The following is a 27,373-nucleotide window of genomic DNA, read 5'->3' as shown; positions in this document are numbered from 1 at the left end:
TGATTAGTTTACAAATTCCGGCAGAGAAGCTATCGACAAGGATGGGCCGAGATCCGATGGGATCGATCGAGCCACTAAGATTAGATTAGAGTACTCACGGCCTCGGCTACTCTACTTATTAGTGTTCCAGTTAAGCAGCAAGCATCTTGGCGTTAAGTAATACAGTAAGTACGTGCGCGTGCAAGGAAGTAAAGATGGCACGGCGCGCGGCATCAGCAGCAAAGCGGCGAGGGTTTTTGATGCGTGGTGATGGCAAATTCATTGTATAAACAAGTGCGAGGGGGCCGCAGAGAGAAGGCGCCGACTCCGACGTTTTCTTTATGCGCTGTACTCGCGTCTTCGCCTGCCTGCCGACACGGCAGCGAGCGCGTGGCGCGAACGGAAAAACGACGCAGACCCGGGGTAACTATACGGTGAAAACTACAGACCTGAAAACTACCGACGGATTGAAAATGGACGACTGACATTCGTCCGCCTCATCCTTATAGAGTAACTATAGGTTTACTCTTGCGTTGTCATTTTTGGGATTTTTTTGGAATTATAGCGTGGCTATGCTTCTTCCCGCTGTTTGGAGTTACGTTTAGCTGCCGTAGTAGTCTTTTCCTAATTTTTGTTTTTTTGCTTTTTCTCCTTTCCCTGGCATAAGTCGGTCTGGCTGATTGTGTTGGGTAATAAAAACTCTTTTTATCTAATATATTAACGTACACTCCTTTTGCGTGTTCACGAAAAATACTCGTAGGTTTACTCGTGTTTACTTATGGTGATGTGAACGATTTCGACGTGTAATTTTTTGATTTAACAGTAGTTTTCATATTTTTCACTACATATGTGATTTACACTGTATATTTTCTCTGTAGAGGCGCGCGTTTTCACGGGTGCAGGACAGATTCACCATCCTCACACCGAATCAAAAACCCGCTCACGTTCAGTATCATCAGATTTCACAAGAACCATAAATAACTGAAAAAACCGACAAAAATCCAAACAAATCTCGTCACAATTTAAAGTTCAGTTTGAATTTTTAAATTTGACCGAAAAACCGGACGGTTTGTAGTTTCGATCCGGTCTTAGGAAATCCGAACAGTTTCCACAAGGATCGATCGGAATGTCGGCTGCTGCTGCTCTGTTCCGCTGGGTTTTTCTCCTTGTTCTCACGCCGTGGCACGAGGAGCACGGGACGGTCATTTTGTGCGTGCAATAACCTGGGTGGCGACCGCCGCAATGGGCCGGGGCAGAGTACGGTAGAGACGTGGAGTCGCGTGAGATCGATGCGTCGTCTGGGTCGGCGCACCTGGACGTCCTCCCGTTGCCGCCCCGCGGCGGCTGATCACGTCGGCGTACGTCGCGGACGCACGCACGCACGGTGGAATCGAGCCAAAATTAGTGTGGGGCGCACGGTGGAATCGAGCCAGCGCGGGTGCCCGTGCGCGCGGCGGGGTGTCGGTGCCGGATCGATCCAGAAACCCAAGAGGATCCAGCGATCCACTCATTGCTGCTGCTGCTGCTGCTGCTGCTGCTGTTACGTGGACGGACGGATCAGCGGATGGCCACGCGCCGGACAAAAGAAAAAAAAAATGCACAGCATCGCATCTCCTATCCATCCGTCATCCGGCATCGCCAGCGACGCAACAACCCCTTTGCAAATGGAACCTCCACGAAATTTCATCTCCGCATGCGGAGTCCTCTCCGACATCGATAGGACCACCGTCACCTCCCTTCCTTTGTTTTCTCTCTGCCATTTCTCATATATCATAGGGATTGTTTTCTGAAAACAAAAATCAACTCCCATACCATTCTGCTGATGATATTCAGAGTTTCAGGTTCAGTTTGTTTTTAATTATTTATCGAATTACTAAAAGCAGATTATTTGCTTCACGTTTAAAAATATGTTTTGTTTAAAATTTTCTTCTCCGATATGGCTAAGATCACATGTTTTAATCTATTTGTTACGTGTTATTTCTTAAACTATTTATTTTACTCATAAAATCAAACAGATAATCCACAATAACAATATATCCGATAATCTAAACTTAAACTGAGCCACCAATACAAGTACTGATAAATTGATAGCTGATCGGAGTGAGAATAATTTGGTACGAGTACGAGCACAGGATGGCCTCATGGCCCAGGCTTCTTAAGAACGAGGCCCCTGCAGAATGCAGTGGTACTGCTACAGTACCACACCACCCACTCTTGCCATCCTCATTTACATCGAACGCACAAGTTCACAAAGAGGTGGAGTTGTGGGACTCAACCGTACTTAACTCCGGCCGGCCGGGGACCGAGAGAATTAACACGCACGAATCAATGAATGAATGATGAATCATGAATGTTAATTGTTACTATCTCCATTTCAATTTCAGAATAATTATATTTCTATCATTCAATTTTTTTTAGAACTACACAGTACAACGCAGACACTCACAACGCACGCGCACTCACCTCTATGAACACACGCACGCAAACCCTACCCCTATGAGCATCTTCGAAGACTGGGCCGGCAAATTCTGAAGAGATTGACGAAGTTACCATAGGCGTCTCGCTGTCGACGGGTACGTCGCCTACCACTGAAAGCACAACGCCGTTAAAAAAATATATTTGTAATTCTCGTCTCATAAGACTTGATCCCGTATCGATTTCCACCGTTTTCGAATTTCTTTTAGCTCCTAGGAGAGATGTACGCGAATTTTGCTACTTTGCAAAAAGTTTATCGTGTTTGTACAAAATATCGTATATGTTCTCGAACCACCTGACACACCATTATATTTTATCCGAAAACCCCTAGTAGAAATACAACGTAAATGAAAGAAAAATCCGCTTATAGAGATAGCGGTGATATCTATCATGACTTCTGCCCTCACATCTCTCCGTCCCCATCTGCCTCAACCTTTCTTTTGTTCTATATATGCATGTAAAGTTATTATGATCATCTGTGTTTACTGTTAATATATCCAAAATTTTCTAGAAATATAATTACGTTGGGACAGAAGTAGTAACAAGGAGTAGTACCATGCATATGTACTGTCTCCTGCTCGGAGGAAATTAAACGCAACCGTGTCATTTACCCCCCCCCCCCCCCCCCCCCAAACACAGTACGGTAAACGCCATTGATTAGCCTTTATCCAATGCTGTATAGTCAGGACCATATGCATACAGAATGAAAGTGTACTGTACTTTGTAGTATGAGAGTACGAAATTCGTCTAAAACTCCTGTGAAATCCGTGTTCCAGACACAGGGTACTCACCTTGGGATTCCTATTACTGTTTGATAGTACGTAGTACGAGTGTGCCCGCAAAATGGAGGTTGGCACATGTACATCTGATGACAAATTGTACACAATTGCAACATAATCACTGGTACAATATATAATAGGAGTATGTAATTAACTAACTAATTAATCGCTGCTCCTGTAGCAGTATGAAATTAAGAGGGTTGGCAAGGAGACAAGCTAGTGCTAACTAACAAATTAATCGGTCGGGATTTCCTATCGTATCCCCCGCAGAAATCGTTTCTACAATACTCCAATTTGGTTTGTTTGTGACTACCAAGCCGAAACTATACCCAATTCTATCAGGCTAAACTTTTATAGCAATCTCATGATGTGTCTTAATTGTTTGCTCGGCTACTTCTTTAATCGTGAGCACGTTTCCTAAACTGATAACGACATATTCTTTTAGAAAAGTTTATTTAAAAAATCAAAATAAGTATATTTTTTATTTTATAATTAGTATTCACATGTGTTTAAGGCCACTTTCAATGAGAGTTTCATTCTCATTAAGGCCCTCTTTGTTTAGGCTTAGATTTATTGGCCTAGACTTTTAAGTTAGCTTATTGGCTTATATGATTTATAAGCCGGTGGATTTAATGTCCTAAGTTTAGTGGTTGAGTCATACATCTACCTCACATAAGCCAAAAAAGCTTATCTAACCTAGCTTTTGGCTTAATAGTGTTAGAGTGGCTTATGGCTTCAAAAAAGCCAAACGGAAAAGCTACTTGTTTGTTTAGGCTTAGACTTTTCGACTTATAAGTTGGCTTATAAGTCTAAATAAAGAGGGCCTAAATAGGATGACATATTACTATTTTTGACGATGTGATAAGGAATTAACAAAGTGAGAGATGAAATGGGTTTCATTTAGATAAAATCATGTCTACACTGTCTTGCATGAATTGTCTATAAAAAGAATAAAACGATACATTGTATGAGCTATATATATTTAATCAATAATTAATATCTTCTTGTTTATGTGGCGTCCTTAAAAATATATAAATGACAACTCTCACGGGAATAGCCTAGCTAAACCAAACAGCTCCTTTGAACGAAGTATAAAGGACAATTCAGCTAAACCAAATAGGCTAATATATAACAGCATGTACAACGGTCTTTATTAGTGGTCTATCTCTATTGCAATGCAAGTAAATTTGATGACATGGAAGAAATAGAAAAGAGGAAAGAGAAATATGGTTGTTATGCATGACAACGGCTCAGAGTCGACTCTTATCATTTATTAGAGCATATTTTGTTGCATGGTGGTGAAAGAAAGGAAAGAATAGTAAGAAAAAAAAAATTTTGATACATTAATGATTAGAGACTATATTGTCTCCGACTGTTGTAGGATGCTAGTATCTAGATAGCGTAGAGCTCATACCTGACTCTACCTTTGTACATGCCCTAAGTCACCTCAATATATGTTACAAAAGGACAATTCAGTTTATCAAAACCCATGGGCATGTACAATGGTCTTTATTAGCGGTATTTTTTTATTGTCATGCAAGCATATTTGGTAACATGGAAGAGCATATTTGGTAACATGGAAGAGAGAGGAAGAAGGAAAGAGAAAGATGGTTGCTACGCATGACAGCGGCATAGAGTCGACTCTTAGCATTTATTAAGAAATTTTTCGTTGCATTGAGTCTAATATAGGAAAGATGACTAGTAAGAAAGTATTTTGATACATTAATGGTTAGAGACCGTACTGTTTTAACTATTGTAACATGATAGCCTCTAATTAACGTAGAGACCACACCGGTCTCTACCTTTGTACTTGCGCTAATAAGTTTAAGTGTTTACGACGTATTCTTAATCTTATATATAGAAGTATATATACAGGTATGTACTTTACAGATTCTGGCAGGATCATATCCGATCCTAAATTCCTAATTCGGAGGGAAAGCACAGCTAGCATATATATCCCGATCATAACAACCATGCAAGCTTGTTGATTAGTTCATCTTAAATCTTAATCACCATCACTGTAGCTGAACACCAGCAACGACGACGTCGTGTCATGCATGCTTGCATGGAAAAAATGGTCCAAAATATGGAACACCATCTTGCAGTTATAGTTAGCTGGGCCGGCTAGTTGTTCAGCTGTCAGTTCTGCGTTTGTACTATATCCTTAATTAATTATGCAATCAAAGCTCAGCAACGCACGTATTATTCTTGCCTGAAGGACGCTGCAAATCGTATATACTGCACTACGTATGTGGTATATAATGTAGCTAGTCTACTAGTAAATCCTAATATAACCTCGCATACATATATACGAGTTGACTGGCAGATCAGATGTCATATTAATATATTACTTTGATGTAAAGACGGCTTAATTAGTTCCAACGAACACGAATATATATATAGGGTGTACCTAAAATCTGTTGCAACATTTTTTTTAAAAAAACTTTTAAATATAATTACACTATAATTGTATAATATATCAAATTAGAGTCGGTGCCAGGTTAGCCAGTACTCCCTCCGGTTCTATAATAATTGACGTTTTGGACATGGTTGGGGTTAAACTTTTATAACTTTGACCATCAATAACTTTAAAAATATTTAGTTTAAAAGAACTAGAACAACATATATAGATTTGTCTTTCAAAGCACTATAATAAAAAGTAAACATATATTTATCTATTATATATATTACAATAGAAAAATAAGGTCAAAGATATATTTTGTATACCGTATTATTATCCAAAACGTCAATTAAAATAAAACCAGAGAAAGTAGCTAGCGATAGCAATCCTGAGATTGCGTGCCCGTCTCCTTCTTTCAGCGTGCTATTTTTGTGTGTGATCTGCTTGTACGAATTTTAGAGGAGACTTAACTCTATTCTTATAATATATTGGCGTGCAATTATTTCGCGCATTCGTGAAAATAGAGGAGACTTAACGGCCTAAAATTCCACTTGTAATTTGTATGCGATCTTCTTGCATGAATCTTAGAGCTAGCAGATCTAACGACCTTAAAAACCAAAAGTTCTCTTTAAAAAATATGTCGCAAAATCTAGCAATTCCGATATATATAATGCAGTAAGATAATGATCTTAATATGCAGAAGATGATTTATTTGGCACCTGATATTAAGCTATTCGGTCCTATGCTAGGCTGCTAGCCAAGTGAGCTTTGTACTCTGTCGTCAGTTAACATCGTCTGAAAAGATTACATGTTTTTGTGTTGAGAGTAGAGAGTAAAATAATAATGTACTGCTACAGTTGTTAATTCCATTGAGCGGTAACTAGTATAGTTGACTAATTTATCACGAACAGAATTTGCAGAGCTTTACTCCTGGTCTTGAAGATCGAATAAAAGCTACAATCGTCAGGCCTTTCTTTTTTTTTTTTGTGAAGAATAATATAATCGTCAGGCTATAAGTACACCTTTTCTTGATTTTGATGGAAAGAGAGATGAATGATGTTTTCTTTTAAGATCTGGTAAAGAAAAGAATCTTGGCGCTTACTTCTGAAGAAATGTTTCCATCTGCCAAGAATATCAGAGTACACTTGGGAATTAAAATGGCGTCTTTTGATGGAGGTTTTGTTAATGTAAACGATCAGAAAAGTACAGTAGTCACACAAAGAAGACCTAACAAGGTTTTTGTTTGACGTCGATCTCAAGACTCTGGATGGGCTGGCTCATCCATTTTTGGCCCAAAAAATGTACAATTAAGTTGGGCCAGAGTTCTCAGCAGGAAAAGGGAAATTTGCTTTCAGAGTTCAGAGTTCAGACTGCAGCTGATAAGTCTGGCAAGGACAAGAACATTTCCAGATCAAATTCTCCATCAAATCCATTGTGATAAAGTGCACAAATTTCATAAGAACAACTCAAACAATATGGCATATAGGGATCTATCCCATAACCTTAAAGTTTTTTATTTAACTTTTAATACTCATTGGTTATGTGTCATTTGGTAGTATGGAGTTATAAACAATTTCTATTACCTAAAAAAAGATATGGCATACTGCAAAGAATCAGTATCAAAATTCCCTGAACATACTGTACCAGTACGGACTCCTATATCTACAAATGTGGGAGCACCTAATTAACAACTTGATGAACTATAATTAACAACTAATCCTTGATCAAACTTGTATATAGCAATTTAACAAGTTGGATCACTCATCGCCTTCCGAGATGGCGCTCAACCTCTGCAATCCTGTGCGTTGGCGAGCAATGCTACCACCTCCGTTGATCCTCGCCGTCCGATCACCGCGCACCGTTTTCTGGGAGTCGTATCCGCCGTACACGTGGTCGGCGCCGGCGGCGACGAGCGGCGCCACTCGAGCCGTCGCCTGCGGCCGCTGCTTGCCGGCGGGGCGCGCGTTCTTGCCCCGCGACGACACGCCGCTGCTGCTGCCGGCGGCGGTGGCGGAGGCCCCGAGCGCCGCGATGGCCTTGACGGCGAGCGCGGCCATGTCCTGGCCGGAGAGCGGGCGGCGGAGCGCCGAGACGGGCAGCACGAAGTAGAGCTGGCCCGGCCGGAGCGCGTCGTGCGCCGCCATCGCGCGCGGCGGCGCGTCGAAGCGGAGCTCGTCGGAGCAGCAGACGAAGCAGGTGGACGCCGACGACGACGCGCATTCGCCGCCCAGCGCGTCCCGCACCGTGCTACCCGGCGCCGCGAACTGCGCCATGGAGCCGTCCCGGAACACAACCTTGGCCGCGGTGGTGGTGGTGATCGCCGACGCCGCCGCCGCCGTAGAGCGCGAGACGCAAGAACCCATTGGAGTCGTAATCCGTTGCAGTAGTGAAGTGATCTATCCGCGATTATGGATTGGAGTCGAAGTGGATATGGCAGCAAGATGATGATGCAGTCGATCGGCCATGGCTGGTTTTATAGGCGAGAGAGAGAGAGCAACGAGCGTTTTTGCTTGGGAAAGTGGGAGCAAGATGGGAGGCGACGATGACGCAGGTGAGTGCGTCACGCATCCTGTGTCAGTGTCCGGCCGTACGTACGATGCGAGCTCATTGAGTTGTGGACTTTTTTTTTTTATTGACTGGTGATCTCTCGCTGTGAGAACGAGCGTGACAGGCAGAGACGCGGACGTGCGTGGCGAAGCATCGGTGAACGAACTGAGCGGAGCGGACGCTAGCTTTGGCGGCGTCACGGCTCGCGTTGGGTGACAGCAACGTGCGGCGCTCTGGTAGTACGCACGAATGGTACATCTTGGGGTACCTGAAGTACTGGGCCAACGAAATGCAGGAGTTTACTTTTTCTGTCCTATAAAAAAATTAATATAGTCTTGATAATATATTTTTTAAGATAACGAATTAAGATACTCTAATACTAGATTGATTTTCTGTAGGACGGTGGGAGGATGATGCGGGGGACTTGTGAAAGCAACAGTGTAATGGGATAAATTTTCACTGTTTTTGTGAAGACCGGTCTGTGAAGTTCTGTTGGCAATCAACGTCACAAAGGTAACGAAAAGTATTCATGGTGAAATGTCTCGATCTCACTTTGCGGATTGACCGGTTTGCTACACATTTATACAAGGGAGATGTGCTCGTCTTTCTTCGCAAGTCAGGTTTTTCGGATTGATCTTCCTATCCAAGGCACACCGTGCGGCGAATCTTCGCCTTTGGCTTGTTCGATCGCCGTTCGTTTTGGTTTTCACTCTAACCTGATCTTTTCGCTTATATCTATATTTATCAGCTAAAATTTAAATTTTCAACTTTAAATTTAAGTTGATTTTATGGTATTTTCGTCGTAGTTTATTTTTTAGATTTTGCTTTTAGATCATTATAAGAACACATATATAAAAATTTTATTCGTAAATTATTTTTTATTTGTAAATATACAACGATCGATTCGATCTAGCGGACCATTAGTACTACCTCCATCCTAAAATATAGCTATTTTCAGTACAGTAACTTGTCCTAAAATAAAGCTATTTCTCCACCTGCCCTCCCCTCTCAACCAAACACACAACCATTTACTTCATATACTTTTTTTTTCTCCACCATTCACAACCTTCAATCATATCTACTCCCTCCGTCCCATAATATAAGGGCAACACCAATGTATATGGTCAAAGTAGTCCATATACATGGGACCCACGTATATGGGTTTTAGCTATTGTAACATTCACAATGTATATAGGTAGTAAGTAGTATTAGGAGGAGAGAGAGGAAGTAGAGACAAATAACATATTTTATTCTATATGGGCAGCCCATATGTTTATGGGTAACTTTTGTTATTTTCTTGCTATGAACTAGTTCCATAATGTTTTTTAGTGGCTGAATGGAATATTGTATTGCTTATAGACTAGTTCTACACTACATTGTGTAAAAGTAGTCCATAATCAATATTATATTCTTTTCAGCTACCTAACCACATTGTGCAAGTAGTCTATAGCAAAAGTATAGTAAAAGCTGTCTATAACACTATAGGTATGCAATAAGATAATAAAAAATGATAGTTGAACAATAGCACTGTTCACAAATGTTAAAGAACAAAATTTAAATTTGAATTCAAGTATTATTTATATATAGTATTTCTATACATCTAAAGTTTATACACCTAAAATTTATAGAATCAAAGTTTATAAGTCAAACTTTACATACCGATTCAAATTTGAATTTGAATTCAAATATTAGTTTGTAGACCTAAAGTTTATAAGTCAAAAGTTTACATACCCGTTTCAAATTTGAATTTGAATCCAAATATTTTTTTATATAGTATTTCTATATATAAATTTTTCCAACTTTGTTTTTTTTATATTTTTAAAATTTATGGTGTAGTAGGAAGAGAAGATGGGAAGGAGGAAGGGAGGAGAGGAGTGTATAGGGTTGGATGGGATCGCCATTAGCCAGCTCCTGTATGGAGGGTATGGGAATAGCGACGCTGTAGGAGTGCTGATTTTTTTACCTTTTGTGGGACCCACTTTAATTACTCATATTATGGTGGGTTCTATAACTATGGACTCCCAGCCGTGGGTCCCATATCTATGGACTAGCTAGCCAAATACATTGGAGTTGCCCTAAGGGATTTTAGATGGATGTGACACATCATACTATAATAAATCTGGACAGACGATCTGTCTAGATTTATTGTACTGGGACGTGCCATATTCACCTAAAATCTCTTATATTATGGGATGGAGGTAGTACCTATTTTGTTAATATCCATGTCTATCTTAAAAATTACCTACATTTTAGGACGGAGAAAGTAGCACACACAGAAGCAGCCGCAGTAGAGCGAAAGATTTTGCTTTTGGATTTGAACTTTGGGGGACATCCGCTCAACGGGAAAAATCGTTGGTGCTCGTACTGTACTGCTTGTTCGATCGCCGTTCGTTTTGGTTTTGCAACGGATATTATAAAAGAAAAATAAAACAGAAATTACCACTTTATAGCATATTTAGTCGATTAGACGTATAATGTCATCTCTCAAGATAACCATATTGAAACATGTTGCTACACCACATCTTTCTATTATCATTGTCTATTTTCACAAACCATAATATCAGATAATACAAGATCGGATGCTTATAATTCATCTGTGATTGGCATGTGTATTTAAAGGTTTTGTTACTTTTCGTACGTATCCTTTACAAATTTTTTTTTTGAGAATTATCAATTTTAGGGACATTCACGTGTTGTGGAGATCTTATGGTTATGGTCCCACATCAATTTGTGGTGCTAGAGGGGTAGTAATTTGCAATTTCGGAAATTTCCAAAATTTCGCCCCACCCCCACCCCACCGGCAAGCATTTATCTCGCCCAAATTTTTTTGGTTTTTTTCAATTTTTTTTGAATTTGGTGAATGTTTATCCAAATTTATTCAAAATCTGTCAAATTTTTAAATAATTTCGGCCAAAAAATACCAAAAAATTTGGTTCTTTCAGCCTCCTCCAGCAAAAACACTCATTTCAAAAATGCAAACCCTGGTTGAAGGTAGACTCAAACACCATCACTAATCTCTTTTAAAGTAGTATAGATAAGATACTTTTAACTTGTTTATTAGCTGAGTTTGTAATCATTGCTACACACTTGAAATTGGTAGCCAAGGAGTTTTTATTCCAATTTGGATGTCATAGTACTTACAAAATATCGTGCTAGAATATACTCCCTCCGTCGCAGAAAAAACTTAACCTAGGAGGAGTACAATGAATCTAGACGTCCTAAGTTTTTATGGGACTGAGGGAGTATGTGATCTTGAAATTGTTATTTCAGTTGACCCTTTTATTGGCGAAAGTTAGGATTTTGTCCCATCACGTCCATTATATATTCTTGTTGATTGTGTGATCATGGGTAGAGACTAAAAATGTAATCAATTCTATTATAAAAAAATTATCTGAGTTTAAGATTGCGATTCATAACTGAATGGCATGCTGCCTTTAATTCATTCGATAATTAGTACCATAGTGTCATTATCGGAACATCGCAATTAAATATACATGAAAAAAAAAAAGTTCAAAATGTGCTTTGTTTTTTTGTACGTTCTTACTTACTGTACATGGCTACCTCCTCAAATGGGGGATGAACGACTAAAAATCAACTAAACTAAACCACAAATCCACAATAACTCGTGTGATCAAAAGCTAATCACAGCTATGCTGAGATCGTCGAATTAATGGATGGACGGATCACTCGCTGGCTACGCTCAACCTTCGCACGCATGCACGACGACGACCACACTTTCTCGTCTTCGCCATCAACGGCGTCGCGTGCGCATCGATGCCGCTCACGACGGCGAGCGGAGCCACCCGGGACGTCCGCCGCCGCTTGCCGCTGGCCGCGGCGCCGTCCCGGTCGTCCTTGCGCCGCGTTGCCGACGACGTCGGCACGCCGATGCTGGAGAGCGCCGCGCTGGCCTTGACGGCGAGCGCGGCCATGTCGTGGCCGGACAGCGGCCGGCGGAGCGCGGAGACGGGGAGCACGAAGTAGAGCTGCCCCGGCTGGAGCGCCTCGTCGTCGCCCATGGCGCGGGCCGGCGCGCCGTAGTCGAGCTCGTCGGCGCCGCAGACGAAGCAGGAGTACGCGTCGCCGCCCAGCGCCACCCGCGCCGCCACGGGCGCCTCGAGCCGCGCCATGGTGCCGTCCAGGTCCATCACCATCGCCGCCGTCGCGTCCACCGCCACCACTTGCCGCCGCTCCACCGCCGCCGCCGCCGTCGAGCGCGACACGCAGCAGCCCATCTCCTTCTCCAAGTCGCGATCGACACGAACGCACTTTGGCACACTTAAGAGCCACTTCTCTCAAGCTAATCTTTGACACTTAGAACCACTCCTATGTAGCTAATCTCTACTTATATAGTACTGAGATAGCATTAGTGCATATGTTTTGTGTTGATGACGCAGGCGAATCCGTCACGCCTGTCAGTGTCAACGGAGACAAGGAGAGTACCGGATTGAGTACGTGGTCAATTAAAACGATCAGTGAGGAAATGTGTGAAGAATCTTTGGACACATTTCGAGTAAACTAAGGTTGTGTTTAGTTCCAAAATAATTTTTTAAACTTTTAACTTTTCTATCACATCAAAACTTTCCTACACACATAAACTTTAATTTTTTCGTCACATCGTTTCAATTTCAACCAAACTTCTAATTTTGGTATGAACTAAACACAACCTAATTAATAAACGAGTTTTCTTTGACTGACATATCAACGGACTTAATTAATCTTCAGGACCCAAGGGTTATAGAGGAGCTGAAGTGTTAAAATAATGATCATGCGTGCATACATGGCACTGTTAATCGTTAACTTTTTAAACTTTGTTAATCGTTATTAATTGGTGTGGTGGCATGACAGCGACATGTCATCGATGGTTTTGGGATCATCTGATCATCATGGCTGACGCACGAGCACTACTCGTGCGGTGCAGATTGCAGAGGAGTAAGGAGAGTTGATTACAGTAGGTCGTCGTCAGTCGTCACGGCTCGCGACAGCTGATTACGATTAATTACGACGCATGGGGATATATACAGGGACTTGAGTAGTGCTCTGTCAAGAGGGGACATGGATTTGACATGGACTTTTTTATGGACACCCCCCCCCCCTCCCCCCAAATTCCTCGGAAATAAGTAATCCATTGTCACACCTTAAGTACAGCCATATTTTTCCACGCTTAACTTTAATCCTCTGTTTTATTTTAAAAAAATTTAAAAACATAGTCGAAAGTAAAGTACCGTTCATATTTTATCATCTCATAACAACAAAAGTACTAATTATAAAAAATTTTCAAATAAGACGGACGATCAAAGTTGGGCACCGAAACTCATGGTTACACTTAAAATGGGACGGAGGGAGTAGGAGCACTAGTTTATCAAGCGGACTCGCGTGTATTTTGGAACGTTCGGTTCAGGTGTATCTAAGGGAAAAAAATGAACCATAAATTCTCATTTAGTTCTTTTTCTATTCCAAATGTTGATTTAGTCTCACATTAGAAATTGAAGACAGATTTGAAAGATAAAACATATAGATGATAGTCAACCATCATGTTGTTCACCTGACCGTGTAGGCTCAGGATCTCAAGTTGTGGTTTTTGTTGGACCTGCATTGTTGCAAAGGATAACGTAATTTGGATGCCCAACTATTGGTGGGTTCATGGATTATGCACTCTAACATTGAAAGGATGGTGTAGATATACCTATTTATGTAAATAGGATCTTATTAGTGAGCGAGGACTTTTATTTTTGAATAATTTGTGAATTACTAGCTTAGCTAAATTGAAGGCTTTCATCCTTGCATTTCCCATAAGGATCAAAGTGTTCTGTTTTGGACTTTGGACCAACATGCAGTAGATGTTATTGTAGCTACCAAGTAATCTAACAATTCATGACATTTCTTAAAGAGTAAGACACTACAAGATATATAAATTTTGTTATGTATTGAAAATAGAGGGAAATGCTACTGCTTGTTTTTCAAAGCTAAGGGAAATATTCCTTATCAACCGTGTGCAGGAAGTGGCGATGACATGGTACCTTTTTCTAGGTGTTGGTGCTAGACATGTGTAGGAAGTGGCAATATGGTGGCTTTGACTGAAGTTTGCCATGAAAAGTCGGAGCTACTTGATCTTTTTGTGATGAGCTCGGAGATGACAACATACGTTTGTGCTGAAGTCGAAGTTGCTTTGTTTTGGCAAGCTTTGATAACAATGACATGTATTCGCTGTGAAAGTCGGAACTGCCATGTCACTTTTGCGGAACAACGACAACGGTGACCCATGTTTGGGCTCCGTCAATGGCCTTTAGTGAAAGGGTTGGTGTAGTGTTGGGTTTTGTTGCACATGCTATGGGTTTGTCTTGCCGACTACAGCGTGTTTGTTGTTGAGGAACTTGGTGATACTTTCTTATTGATTTTTTTTTATTCTTGTAAGTTGTAACCCATCTTATTTCTTTAAAGTAAAGAGAGACCTTATATTAATGATTAAACATAGGGCTATATTCTTTAAAGTCAAGAATTATCTCAGGAGCACGTAACCTCCACTCTGCACCTTAACACATTGCAAGCTTAGGAAGAACATGAGCTACCCTATTTGCATCTCTTCTTATCTTGTGCACTTGCACACTCTGCATACATTGGCCTTGTTTAGTTCCAAACTTTTTCTTCAAATTTTCAACTTTTCCATCACATCAAAACTTTTCTACACATATAAACTTCTAACTTTTCCGTCACATCGTTTCAATTTCAACCAAACTTCTAATTTTAGCGTGAACTAAACACAGCCATTGTATAACTCCTTTTGCATCCGTCATCATCATCTTCCATGATGATCTGGCCGGAAATTCTTTTGTAACCTTATAGCCACCTCAACATTGCCAATCTCTAGTAGTATTGACATGTGCACCTATTGCACTGCGGCTTTTGGGCCCTTTAAGGACGCCAGAGCTTCTGGCTGGACTGCTGGGCAGGGCTACATTAGGGCAACGCTTTATGCGCAACCGGTAGCATGCACCAGACCTCGACAATCTCTCATTACAATTCCTGCAGTTGATTCACATGTTTCTAATTCTCTGAATGTTGCATCTACATTTAGCTTTGCATGCCCTTAGGTGGTACTGACCATTTCATTGGTGTTGGCAGTACCGACTACCGACTCCTTATAAAACTCTCTCTCTCTCAACAATATCGGTCCTTTCCCCTTAAGATCATCAGGCTGTTGTCGGAGCGACAACAGTGTGTCTTCATAACTAACAAGGAAATTCACAGAGTCTGCGATTGTAGCCTTCCCATTACCATGGATCATGTCATTCATATTTCCTCAGGCGCCATGCCCTCCATAAAACATACAGTAGATGAGCTTTTTCTGTGCTACTTGATGTATCTTGTAAGACCTGCTTCCTTAGACAGAGACCAAACTGATCACACTGCTTCTCTCAATGCTTTGGACTTGGTACACTCTAAAGTGGCATGATATCGATCCATCCTCCTCCATTAAACCACAAATTGGACAATTAGCATGTCACAATCTTGTATAGGTTTTTACTTCTACGTATTGAAATATGATTATCAACTCTCTTGCCAGTTTAGTGTTCTTTCCATGATAAAATAGACTTTTTTTGACTTTTAGGGGCGAGTTCATTAAAGGAAAAGGCACTTAACTAGGCAGAATAGATGAGACTAGAGGGATGCTGCCTCTGGCATTTCTCAAGGAAATTTTAACATCATGTTTGGACCAGCTCATGTTAGAACACTTTCAACAAATGGTCAAATGGAGGAAGCGGGGTTTCGAGGCAGAGGTATCAAACGACGTACTAAGATCCTTTCACACATCAAGAGAAAAGTTCAGTTTGCTAACCTGGTAAACTGGTAGTTTTTTCTGACCCACATAACTTCACATGCATGCATTCTGAATCTAACAGGAATTAGATGCTGCGAAGCAAAAGAAAGATTTCTTGATGCTGTAACTTTCTCGCACAGGAGACTAGACTAGACTTGTTCATCACACAAGCATCAAAACCTAGCTTTACCACATGGTTGTAATAAGGCTGCTGCATTGCTGTGCTCTGTGCACGTAATATCAGATCGATCAATAATTTTTAGTAGTAGAAAACGGTGATTAACACCAAACGATCACCTTCCTGATCAAGCCTTTTTCCTGTGCATTTGCTTTCCCTATATGTACTCATTGATAATACTATAAGTTCCCTAAAGCACCAGTCTATTTCTTTTCAGCAATGCTGAAGAGGAGAGCCGTAATTAACCTGCAAGAAGAGGTAGAGCAGCTAGCTTAGCTCGAGCAAGATGAGCAGGAGACGCAGCATGTCGCTGAAATCTCGAGAGTTCAGCGGCAGGCTGCCTCCTCCTCCTTCTTCTTCATCAGATCAGCAAGAGCAGTACTATTGTTCAGGTCAGCATCAGCAACGAGGTGAAGATGGCGGCGGCGGCGGCGACGGCGAGATGGTGCATTTCAGCCACCCGGAGCACCGGCTGGCGCGGTTCGACTTCCCCTACCTCTTCATGTGCATGGGGTGCAAGGAGTACGGCGCCGGCAAGCGGTTCATGTGCCAGCTCTGCGGCTTCCAGCTTCACGAGTTCTGCGCCCTGGCTCCTCCGTCCCTCCATGACCACCCTTTCCATCCCAAGCACCAACACCTTCTCTTCTTCGTCAAACCAGGTACACAATGCAAAAGTATAAAAGAAAAGATAATGTAATTAATGCTCCCTCTATTTTTTTTAATATATTACACTGTTAATTTTTAGACATTTGACCATTTGTAATGAGAAAACAACTCGTAGCAAAATAAATAATTACATAAACTTTTTTTTAATATAATGAATGGTGAAACTTGTACCCAAAAGTCAACGGTGTAATATATTAAAAGACGAAGGTAGCATGTACTAACAAGCATATATAGGACAAGGTGATTGCGAGTAAAAGATTTTGAAAAGCAGGTGATAAGTATTCAGTTGGTTATGCGGATTTTTTTTTTAATTCCAGAGTGGAGATGTAGTGATAGAATTGTTTACCGAATAATATTCTTTTATCCAACGTCAGTTATTTTTTTAAGGTAAAGTCATTGTTTTATTTGGTCCAGTTGTCATGGTCAGCTCAAAGGTTACGGATTTTGCTACACTTTTTGTTGAAACAATGGTTGAGATTCCCCATTATCTAAAATAAGTATTCATTTGGTGAGAATTAGAACAAAGTTGGTGTCACACTTTAATTAGAATAGTAGTTCGTGTTTTAGATTTTTTTTTTATCCACCGAGTCTTAGAATTTGAAGTCAGACTCTAAACTGATTGAGTGAGATAAATATTTTGGAATAGCTGCCAGATAAGAAAATTTTAAATTTTGAGCGACTGATAATTAGTCAAACTGCGAAGAAAATAACTGTGGTAACACCCTGGGAGAATATTTCTCTGCTTGTCTATTTTGGTTCTCCTCTCAACCAAACTCTATTTTTTTTTCTCCAACGTTAGAAGTATTAGGATGATTCCTACGCTAACGCACTACTAATAAGAAAAGTGTATTCATCACTCAAAAATAGTCATCAAAAAATTAAAAAAAATTAACAAAATAGATTAACATGAAATACATCTCTATACAAATATGCAATTCAAATTCGATTTTCATAAATTATAACAAAATAACAATTATAAGTGAATGTGCATATACTAGCTTCAATTTAATTTGTTATTTTTTTTATAACTCGTACAAATTAAATTTAATCTTGAATATTAATCTGTTTTATAAAAAAATACAATTATTTAAGTTACATGATAAAACGAGAAAACACCCTCTCGAGGAAGAAAATCCATCACTGTACTGATTAATGTGCATATACGAGCATACACGTACTCCCTCTGTCCCATAAAAAATCAACCTAGTTTTCGATTTGATTTTTTTAGTACAACGAATATAGATAGAAGTATGTCCAGATTTGTTGTACTAGAAAACGTTACATCCAATACTAGGTTGGTTTTTTTTTAACACATGGAGTATATGTTTGATATAGGTAAGAAGAATTCCAAGTTGATCGATCCGATTGTTTTTCAGGTGGGTTCCTGCGCTGCAAGTGCGACATCTGCGGCAAGTCGGTGAAGGGCTTCTCGTTCCGGTGCGCGTCGTGCAGCTTCGCCATGCACCCGTGCTGCGCCGCCATGTCGTGGAGGATGGACCTGCCGGTGGCGCACGAGCACCCTCTGATGCTGGCGCCGTCGCCGCCGACGCCGCCGATGGCGACACCGACGTCGGACGTCGTCGGCGTCGGCGACGGCGGCGTGGGGACGAGCTTCGTGTGCCAGATGTGCCGGCGGTGCCGGCGGCCGGCGGGGCAGTACGTGTACCAGTGCATGCCGTGCGGGTACTACCTGCACGCCCGGTGCGCCAAGGACGTGGTGAACGGGCTGTACGTGCACGGCGTCGCGCCGCCGGAGAAGGGGAGCGCGCTCGCCGCCGTCGCCAGGGTCACCATCAACGCGCTGTTCAGCGTCATCGGCGGCCTCATCGAGGGCATCGGGGAGGGGATCGGCGAGGCCTTCGTCGACAACATCGGGAGGAGCAGAGGCAGATCAAGCTTCAGATAATTAAACACAAATCAAACTGATCATGGATCGATACTACTTCATCTAGCATTGCTCACATTCATATATATATATATATATATATATATGTGTGTGCCTAAATTCATTAACATCTATATGAATATGGACAATGACAAAAAGTCTTATAATCTGAAACGAAAGTAGTACCTACATTTTCCACATAACGGTGTACCTTTTTTTTCACTCTCTCTTTAAGGTAATAAAAAGGAATGTTTATAACCTGACACATATGTACAAACTGACAGGTGATATATTTACATTTATTCACCAAAGGTGAAAGGAGAAAGAAAGAAAAATAATAAAGATATCTTCGCACAGGCACGAGATATGGAGGTGTGGTTGAGAACTCACCTTCCGCGTTCTTTTATAATTAATTAAGTATTTAGTTTTTTTAAAAAAATGAATTAATATGATTTTTTAAATCAACTTTTGAATATAAACCTTTTATAAAAACCGCACCGTTTAACAATTTGAAAAGCGTGCGCGCGAAATACGAGGGAGGTATAAGTCGAGAAAGCTTGGGGAGATCATAGCCTGAGCATCTCCAGCAGGGCTCCAAAACACAGTCCCTAAATAGTTTTTGAGGGTTACGGGTAAAAAATTAAGTCCAGCATGGCCCTTCTAGAGGCCCAAAATAAGGCCCTCATATCCTCCTCCACAGCCCCCAGTCCCGGGGGCTCGAGATCACAACCCCCATCTATTTTCTTTTGGCGTGAGAAAATTTTCACGTCACGCGCGCTCTCTTTTCTCCTGCGCCCTAGGTGCGATCGCCGCCGCAGTCTCTAAAACCTCCATCGCCACACCACCGAGATCACGTTCTCCAGTCGTCGACCTCGCCGATGGTCTCCCGCATAGTAGATCGATGGTGGCCGGCATCATCTGGCCACTGCCTTCCCCATAGCAAATCGGCTGGGAATTGGAGAAGCTCGGGTACCGTCGTCATCAACAACCACAACGCAAGACCATCACCCTCAACGACGTCCCGGGCCACGGCGACGTTGTCGTCCTTCGTCGTCAACTCCTGATCAACCCATCTAACAAAAATCTATACATCTGTATCTTGTTCACCAACGATGTGAGTCAATAGTCTTTGGTGCTTCTTATCTTCTGTTTTTTTTAATTTCTCTAGCAAGGAAACCGAACTGAAACACCAACACACCCAAAAAACTGAGACCTATAATGATCTTGTATATGCATTGCAATGGCAATTTATATAGTTTCTAGCTATGAATTCTTTCCCAAATATAATAAAGTTGATATGAATATTATCCTTTCTATGAGATATGGCGCTTAATTTCAATGTTCAGATCACACACACATGCATGTAAGATATTTGGTTAGCTTAGAAGTGAATGAACTTTATTTAACTTGTATGAATGAAGTTACTGTACTCTTGTTTTTTTCAGAATTCAATCAGCTGCGATATAGTTATATGGCATCACATTATCTACATGTTGACTACACGAGGACATATGGTAGAGAAGTTTCTAAAGATTAAAAAAAAAATTGAAGACCGGCAGGCACATGAGCAACTTCGAGATGATCTTGTGAAACATTTGTAGGCGCTTCATGGTGCTCGGTTGTTTGTTTCATTACATTTTCTATCAATTTCTGTTCAATATTTGTTTGTAGGATATATCATTTTCATGTTTGAAAATTTTGAATTAAAATTTGAGTCGTGATGTCTGAAATTGCAAATTTAAATATGGTTGAATTCCATGCGCTAGAATTTTATATGTTTGAATTATTGTGGTGTTAAACTAGATATAAACATATATTCTATACTACAATAAAAGAGAAAAAGAAATAGGGGCTAAGATATGGGGGCTACTGCTAGAGTTAATGACATATTTAGAGTCCTAAAGATTTGAGGGCAGCTCCCATTTAACCATTAGAGACTCTTAGAGTAGGGGCTACTGCTGGAGATGCTTTGCAAACATTTTTCATGACTTTTAATTCAAAACAAAAACTAAGATAGCTAATAGACTACATATCAGACAGTTAACAAATAGTTATTTGTAAACTTCACAAAACTACATGTATTTTGATCAAGTTATGGAGCATGTGTGGCGTCAAAGACGTCGCGAGAATAAGGTGCCCAAGTGTTCCATATTAACATGGCAGCCCCCGAGTCATTAATGCATGTATAAGCTTTAAGCTGATTTTGAACTACTCGGCTTCAGCTTCTCCTTGTAGAGTAAACGGTTTGCTTGTCTTGTGTTTGCTTCCCTCGTGTACATGGAACGACTCATTAATGCATAATTAATTAAGTATTAGCTATTATTTTAAAAAAGAATAGATTAATATGATTTTTTAAAACAACTTTCTTATATAAATTTTCAGTAAAAATACACTATTTAACAGTTTGAGAAGTGTATAAATGAAAAACGAGGGATCAAAGGTTGGGAAAGTTAAATAAAAAACACAGCCGTAGACTCCCAAGAGTTCACCGTCCCATATATGGCCCGACCGAAACCGCTCATGAGTGTGGGTATCTCCAGTTTTCGTTAGGATTGTGAACCCGTGCTCCCATTACACACCACGCATGGCAGCGTGGACCATCACGACCGGTACCTGTATTTTAGAACTCCGGTGTCTCATAAACCGGCAGCAAGCCAAGGTATGTGAGAGCTCCAAAACCACGCGGCTCTTAAACGGCCGTGTATTTGGTCCTCTAAATCAGCGGCGAAGACAACTCCCGAGTAGGTCGGACAAACGTTCGGGCTCCACAAACGTTACTAGTCGTTCGAGCTTTACGACGGAGTGCTGGCGCCGCCACTGCTCCTCACCCAAAGTTCGCCGCAGTGCGCAGCAACCGATCGAGGCCTCGACGACGTGCGTGCAATCACGTTTGTCGTTTAGATCTTCATCAGGGAGCTCCCTGAGACCTTGTTCGATTTAGAGGGAATTGAGGAGGACTGGATGGGATTGAGGGGGAATAATTCTACACCACAGTAGATATGGAATAAATCCCCTCTAATCTCTCTCTTACGGGGATTAACCGAACCAGACCTGATAGAGGTGAGGGAGCAGAGTCTACCATCAGTCTGTTTATCTATAGTTGTTGCAACTTGCGAGCTAATAGCTATTTTAATCTGGCAGCAGCCACGGGGCCATGTGACTTGCCGGATCCAAATGGTGTTCGTGGTCGTGCACTGCACTTGCCCATCTCTAACCACATACATGTGCGATTGCCATTGCTTCTCCTGCAGTAGCTCACCTGATCTGCCTCTTGCTGCATCTCATCATCGTGAGACTGTGAGACTGACACTGGATGTGTCACTGAGACCCAAGTGGAGAACCAAACATGCGACCGCTGCATTTTTTTTTCTGGGATTTCCTGATCGGATCAGGGCCAAACATATCACTAGCCTCGGATGTGAAGTACTGAAGTCCACGTGAAATAGATTTTTTTTTCCTAAGTTCTGACAGAGTGACGGATCCAATGATTGAAGCTTAACAAGGCCTCGAAATATTTGGTTCATTTGGAAATGTAATTTAGGTCCTGTTTCTGAAGAGCTTAAGATTCTAAGAATCTGCTAATTAGTAGCGAGCTCCTAAGAATCTAGAGAAGTTAGGTTTTCCAGCTTCTGGATTATAATTTATTTTTTCAATTCTACAACTCCAGATTCTTAAAATCTGGGTAACAATTTGAACTGTTTAGGGGATCTGGAGATTCTGTGAGAAGAAGCCCTCTAAACAGGCCCTTAACATCTTAACACTGCCTCATACAGTAACATATACTCCCTTCGTACTCGTAAAAAAAATCGTTTAGGACAATGTTTAAGTCAAACCTAGGGAATATAAATCATGAATAACTCTTAAATTGTTGAGTTTGAAAATGTAAAAATTATATGAATAGATTTGTCTTAAAAAATACTTTCATAAAAGGATACATATATATCACTGTTCAATAAATATTTTTATAAAAACAAGAAGTCAAAATTATGTTTTGAAGACTGTGTCGCTGTCCAAAACAACTTTACGAGTACGGAGGGAGTTCACCAGTAAAAAGGATAAGCATTTGGTAAAAGAAAATTTATTAAGGGAAACAACATAAACTCTACCATACAGTTGCACCACCACCAACACGAATTATAAATAACCACCCTGGACCACAACATTTTTTTACAGGAACATAACCGACTATCACCAGGGCAAGATTAAAATAAAAAAAGATTAGACGAAAAAACGAATTAGCTAGTTACAAAGCTGAAACTGTAATACAAGCATCTCGAGGCAGTAACTGACAGAAAGATCCAGCAGCTGCCGACGACGCGCCCAAGGAAGGGTTGTGAACTGTAATGCAAGCTTGCTTTGGACACAGAACCCAGTGATAGAAGAATGCCCATCGTCCGGAGTTAGCGACTTTGTAGAAGAGCAATAATAAACATCAATAAACGAATAGGCCACATACACCACCAACGGCATCCTCCGCCTGGTAAATATGGCCACTCAACTCTACTGAGTAGACACCCGTTAGCCTGATGGGTTTGTCTCATTTTTTTCTTCCTTTTTTTTTTTTACCTCGAGCATGCCACATGGAATCAGCATGTGAAGCTCTTGGGTGTCCACTTCCAGACTCTCTCCAGCGGGTACAAGAAGACAATTAGACAGTAGTTAACATTACGGGGTTTTGTCCATTTCCTCGGCAATGATCCAAATGATACGCTCAAGAGGCGACCTTGGACATATCTTTGCTGGATCTGTTGTATTTCATGTGGCTCTGGACCAAATGGCCTGCAGCTTGAGCAGAGATGAGGGACAACTCCCCAGCAAGGACAGCGCCAGCCACAACGGCGGCCAGGAGCCTCGCATTTGATCCTGGGGATTCCCTGTTTGCGCCCTTCACGCCAAGTAGGTCCAAGCAAGCAGACTGTGAGGCCAGCTGTGTGCCTCCACCAACCGTGCCCACCTGCATTTTGGTTATCACAGAACACCTCATCAATTTATATATAATTGGCAAACATAAGATAAATGCTAATGCATAAATGTCCACCAGGTGTTCCCTACAGGCTAGTAGATGCCTTTCTAAGCAAAAGCAAACACAAAATTACAAGATTAAGCCATTAATAAAACACACGAGAGCTGTTGATCTAGCTAGCATTTGTTGATTATAACAAGAGCAAGTGAGCAAGTGGACACTGGACAGCATATGAAAGGAATCCTTGTTTCTTTTTTTTTTAAAAAAAAGCACGGAGGTTATGAATACCAACTGTCCAAGAACAATGATGAATTAGCATCGTTAAAGACAAAGAGTTTATTCGACAAAACATGTACTAGCTAAACACATCATGCAAATGATTTGATTCTGACATAGTACTTCCTACCTCTGCATAGTGGTTTTTCCATATAAATTCAAGATTAAATTTGTGGTCAAGTTTAATTTCATGTACATACTTGCTCCTTGGTGGAGTCAAAAATATAATACTAAAAAAGGGCATCTGCTGGGCAAAAAAAACAAAATAATAACCTATATCATGAAGGACATCAAATTGTTTTGACCAGTCACTAGCTTTCCACACAAGACATAGATGATGGGTGTCAACTGATCAGGGACCACAATGCATGTTCCAAAAGGCGCTATGCTTGTAACAGGACCTGCCTAGCACCTAATCACTAACTAGTATAACGGTGAAGCTTAGCGCAAGGCACTGCCTTTCAGTAGTGTGAGACAAACAATTAGTACTAGGTGAAGATTACTCAATAATCAATACAAACTCTATAGCCTGCAATCTAAGAAAAATACGAAGAAGCTGAGGTTAAAGGACAATATAATACCTCAATTGATGGCATAGTAACGGAGATATGAAGATCTTTGCCATCATTTACAGCTTCCAACATTGTGATGCACTGGGAGCTTTCCACATTCTGTGCAGGATCCTGACCGGTGGCAATAAAGATGGCTGTTACAATGTTGCTAGCATGGGCATTGAAGCCACCCAAAGCTCCAGCAACAGCTGAACCAGCAAGGTTCTTGATGACGTTCAATTCTACTAGTGACTGAACGTTGGTCTTGAGAACCTTTTTCACAACTTCCTCTTTGATTACTGCCTCACAAACCACAGACTTTCCACGTCCCTCAATCCAATTTACAGCAGCTGACTTTTTGTCAGAACAGAAGTTACCTGTTTGTATGAGGATATAAGTTTAGGAAATTATAAAGCATGAAAAAGTATGGAAAGATTTAAAAGCTATTATGTTGTGATGTACACAAGATACAGTTGTATAGCTAACGGCATATCCTGTTCTAATCATCAACAGATCACCTAAAAGCTACTAACTTGCTATCAGGAGGTGATCATGGGGGTAACTAACAGTACTGCTTTATGATGACTTGATGAGCTCAATAGGTTCCAAAGAGCAAAGAAACACCACTCGTAGGATTTTCTAACATAGTATCTCTGGAGATTCTCTCACAATAAGAATCAGTTTAAATTTTAGTGCTTTACAGATGGCAGCCAAGCCTTGCAGGAAGAAATCAGGATAAGAATATTGCTTGTGTTATGTTGAAAATTGAGTGTATGTAGTATGCAAGTGAAGGATGTGTTGGCTTCGTCAAACATCTTTTATCGGCATCTTGTCATCGCTTGAAAGTACTAGCACTAGAACTATCGACAGCTGACAGGTGGAGGAATATGGCGAAAAGGTAAAAACCACACCATTAATAAGAACAAGGTCAACATCAGCTTAGATCAAGCGCAAACATCAAAGAAAGATTTTGCAGTTCAACAAATCATTTTCGCCAATTCCCCTCACTTTTGTTGTGCAAAACGAGCAGAGTGCCTAAATTTGAGACCTAACCATCTATCTTGCCCAGATAGTTCATGACTGTCTGGCTGAAAAGTTCTCTTCTTTGTCAATATCGATTAAGCTTTTGGGAAACTTTTCAGCGGTGGTTTACGATGAGCCTATGCAATCCACCAATTGGTTATGTTCACTGTTCTGCTTCCGTAGTTAGCCACCGTCTATTAAAGTTGTTTGAACGCTATCTAATGTCTATATGCTACGCACCATTGGAAGAACTAGTCAATCAATATGCTGACAAGAGTATAAGCCGCCGTGCGACCGCAGACTAATAAACTTCAAAAGTAAAGCAAGTATACTGGTTCATGGCATGGCTTAAAAATTGAAGTAAAAACCTGATATGCTGATGACATCCATGTCAGGGAAGTCATCCTGAAGGTAGTCCAGCACGTTCTGGACGCCCTTGGACACCATGTTCATCCCCATGGCATCCCCTGTGCTGCAGCTGAACCGCATGTAGAGGTTCCTCCCGGCCACCGCGCACTTCACTCTCTGCAGCCTAGCGAATCTGCTCGATCTGCTCATATATTTCCGCAAATTAGCTTATATTATCTTACCATCCAACCTTAAGATTTGTAAAACAAAACTTGTAAACAAAATAGCGGGGAATTAATTATAGGTTGAATGAAATTTATGTCTTGATGTGGACTGATTGCAACAGACGTGTCGTCCAACACAAGAGCCACACCGTCTAAAATGTCATTTTGCTATGCGCGTGCAACATAGAGTGAAAGGGACAAGAGGGGATTAAAGTGGAATGCGTCGTTTATACCTATTGAAGACCATGGCAAGAGTATCGAAGTTGGCCGGGTTCTCCAAGAAGCCCTTGAGCTCGGCGGCGCGGCGCGCGGAGGGGAAGCGGGCGACGGGGGCGCGCGTCATCCCGTCCTGGAGCACGACGCTGGTGGCGCCGCCGGACTCGGCGATGGCCTTGCACCCGCGGTTCGTGCTGGCGACGAGGCAGCCCTCGGTGGTGGCCATCGGGACGTAGAACCGCTCGCCGTCGAGCACGAGCGGGCCGGCGACGCCCACCGGCAGCTGCACGTAGCCCACGGGGAGCTCGCAGCACTGGCCGAGGATGGAGGCGTAGTCGAAGCCGTCGAGGGGGAGGCCCCTGATCTCCCTCCCCGTGGTCCGCCGCAGCGCCTCGCGCCGGATCCCGGCGGCGCGGCGGCAGTCGCCCAGCCTGGTCTCCAGCACGTACGACGGGATCTTCCCCGCCACGACCTCGGCCACGATTTCCTCGTCCTCGTCCGGCATTTTCTCCGGGGCGGCGCAGGCGCTCCCCAGCAGCGAGCACGGCGCCGGCGGCGGCGGCGGCGGCGGGGTGGCCTGCGCGGCAGCGGCGGCGGCGGCGGAGCGGGAGTCGATCAGGAAGTCCTCCTCCTCCTCCTCGTCGTCGCTGTTGGAGACGACGGACTGCACGAACGCGATGCCGAAGAAGCTGAGGAGGTAGATGAGCGAGGCGACGAGGCCGCAGATGGCGAGGATCTCGGCGAGCCCCACCACGTGGAGCGGCGTCGACGTGCGGATCTTCTCCCGCCACCGCCGCATCAGGTAGGCCAGCGACGCCGCGAACAGCGCCGAGAAGATGAGGTTCGTGTGCCGGATCGGCAGCGGGAGCGCGTCCCCGGCCTGCACCCTCCTCGCCCTCTCCCCCCCCTGCTGCTGCTGCTGCTTCCCCCGCCTCGTCGGCGGCGGCAGCGGCAGCGGCACGCGGCGGCGGCCCTCCACAGCCATCGGCGCGGCGCGGCGAGGCTCGTCGGAGCAGGGGGGACTCCGGCGGGGCGGGGGGGTT

At 42.3% G+C, this 27,373-nt stretch overlaps 4 protein-coding genes across 4 annotated transcripts; 1 reads left to right on the top strand and 3 right to left on the bottom strand.

The window, feature by feature from the left end:
* Positions 1–7,175: 7,175 nt before the first annotated feature.
* On the bottom strand, positions 7,176–8,057 carry LOC127785294 (uncharacterized). The gene has a single exon (XM_052312730.1). It carries the CDS (start codon positions 7,995–7,997, stop codon positions 7,392–7,394), a length of 606 nt encoding a protein of 201 aa, XP_052168690.1. The 5' UTR covers positions 7,998–8,057; the 3' UTR covers positions 7,176–7,391.
* Positions 8,058–11,691: 3,634 nt separating this feature from the next.
* LOC127785446 (uncharacterized) lies at positions 11,692–12,476 on the bottom strand. The gene has a single exon (XM_052312898.1). The coding sequence runs from the start codon at positions 12,414–12,416 to the stop codon at positions 11,865–11,867; it is 552 nt and encodes a 183-aa protein (XP_052168858.1). The 5' UTR covers positions 12,417–12,476; the 3' UTR covers positions 11,692–11,864.
* Positions 12,477–16,398: 3,922 nt separating this feature from the next.
* LOC127785392 (uncharacterized) lies at positions 16,399–18,787 on the top strand. The gene is made up of 2 exons (XM_052312826.1): positions 16,399–16,837; positions 18,221–18,787. The coding sequence occupies exons 1-2, from the start codon at positions 16,465–16,467 to the stop codon at positions 18,748–18,750; spliced, it is 903 nt and encodes a 300-aa protein (XP_052168786.1). The 5' UTR covers positions 16,399–16,464; the 3' UTR covers positions 18,751–18,787.
* A 4,004-nt stretch (positions 18,788–22,791) lies between these two features.
* Positions 22,792–27,373, bottom strand: LOC127784566 (3-hydroxy-3-methylglutaryl-coenzyme A reductase 3-like). Its single transcript, XM_052311895.1, has 4 exons — positions 26,348–27,373; positions 25,911–26,092; positions 24,550–24,896; positions 22,792–23,683 (listed from the first exon to the last, which is right to left on the bottom strand). The coding sequence occupies exons 1-4, from the start codon at positions 27,313–27,315 to the stop codon at positions 23,441–23,443; spliced, it is 1,740 nt and encodes a 579-aa protein (XP_052167855.1). The 5' UTR covers positions 27,316–27,373; the 3' UTR covers positions 22,792–23,440.

The sequence above is a fragment of the Oryza glaberrima genome, chromosome 9, assembly GCF_000147395.1.
Source record: "Oryza glaberrima chromosome 9, OglaRS2, whole genome shotgun sequence".
Lineage (NCBI taxonomy): Eukaryota > Viridiplantae > Streptophyta > Magnoliopsida > Poales > Poaceae > Oryza > Oryza glaberrima.
This window is presented reverse-complemented; position numbering and strand designations above follow the sequence as displayed.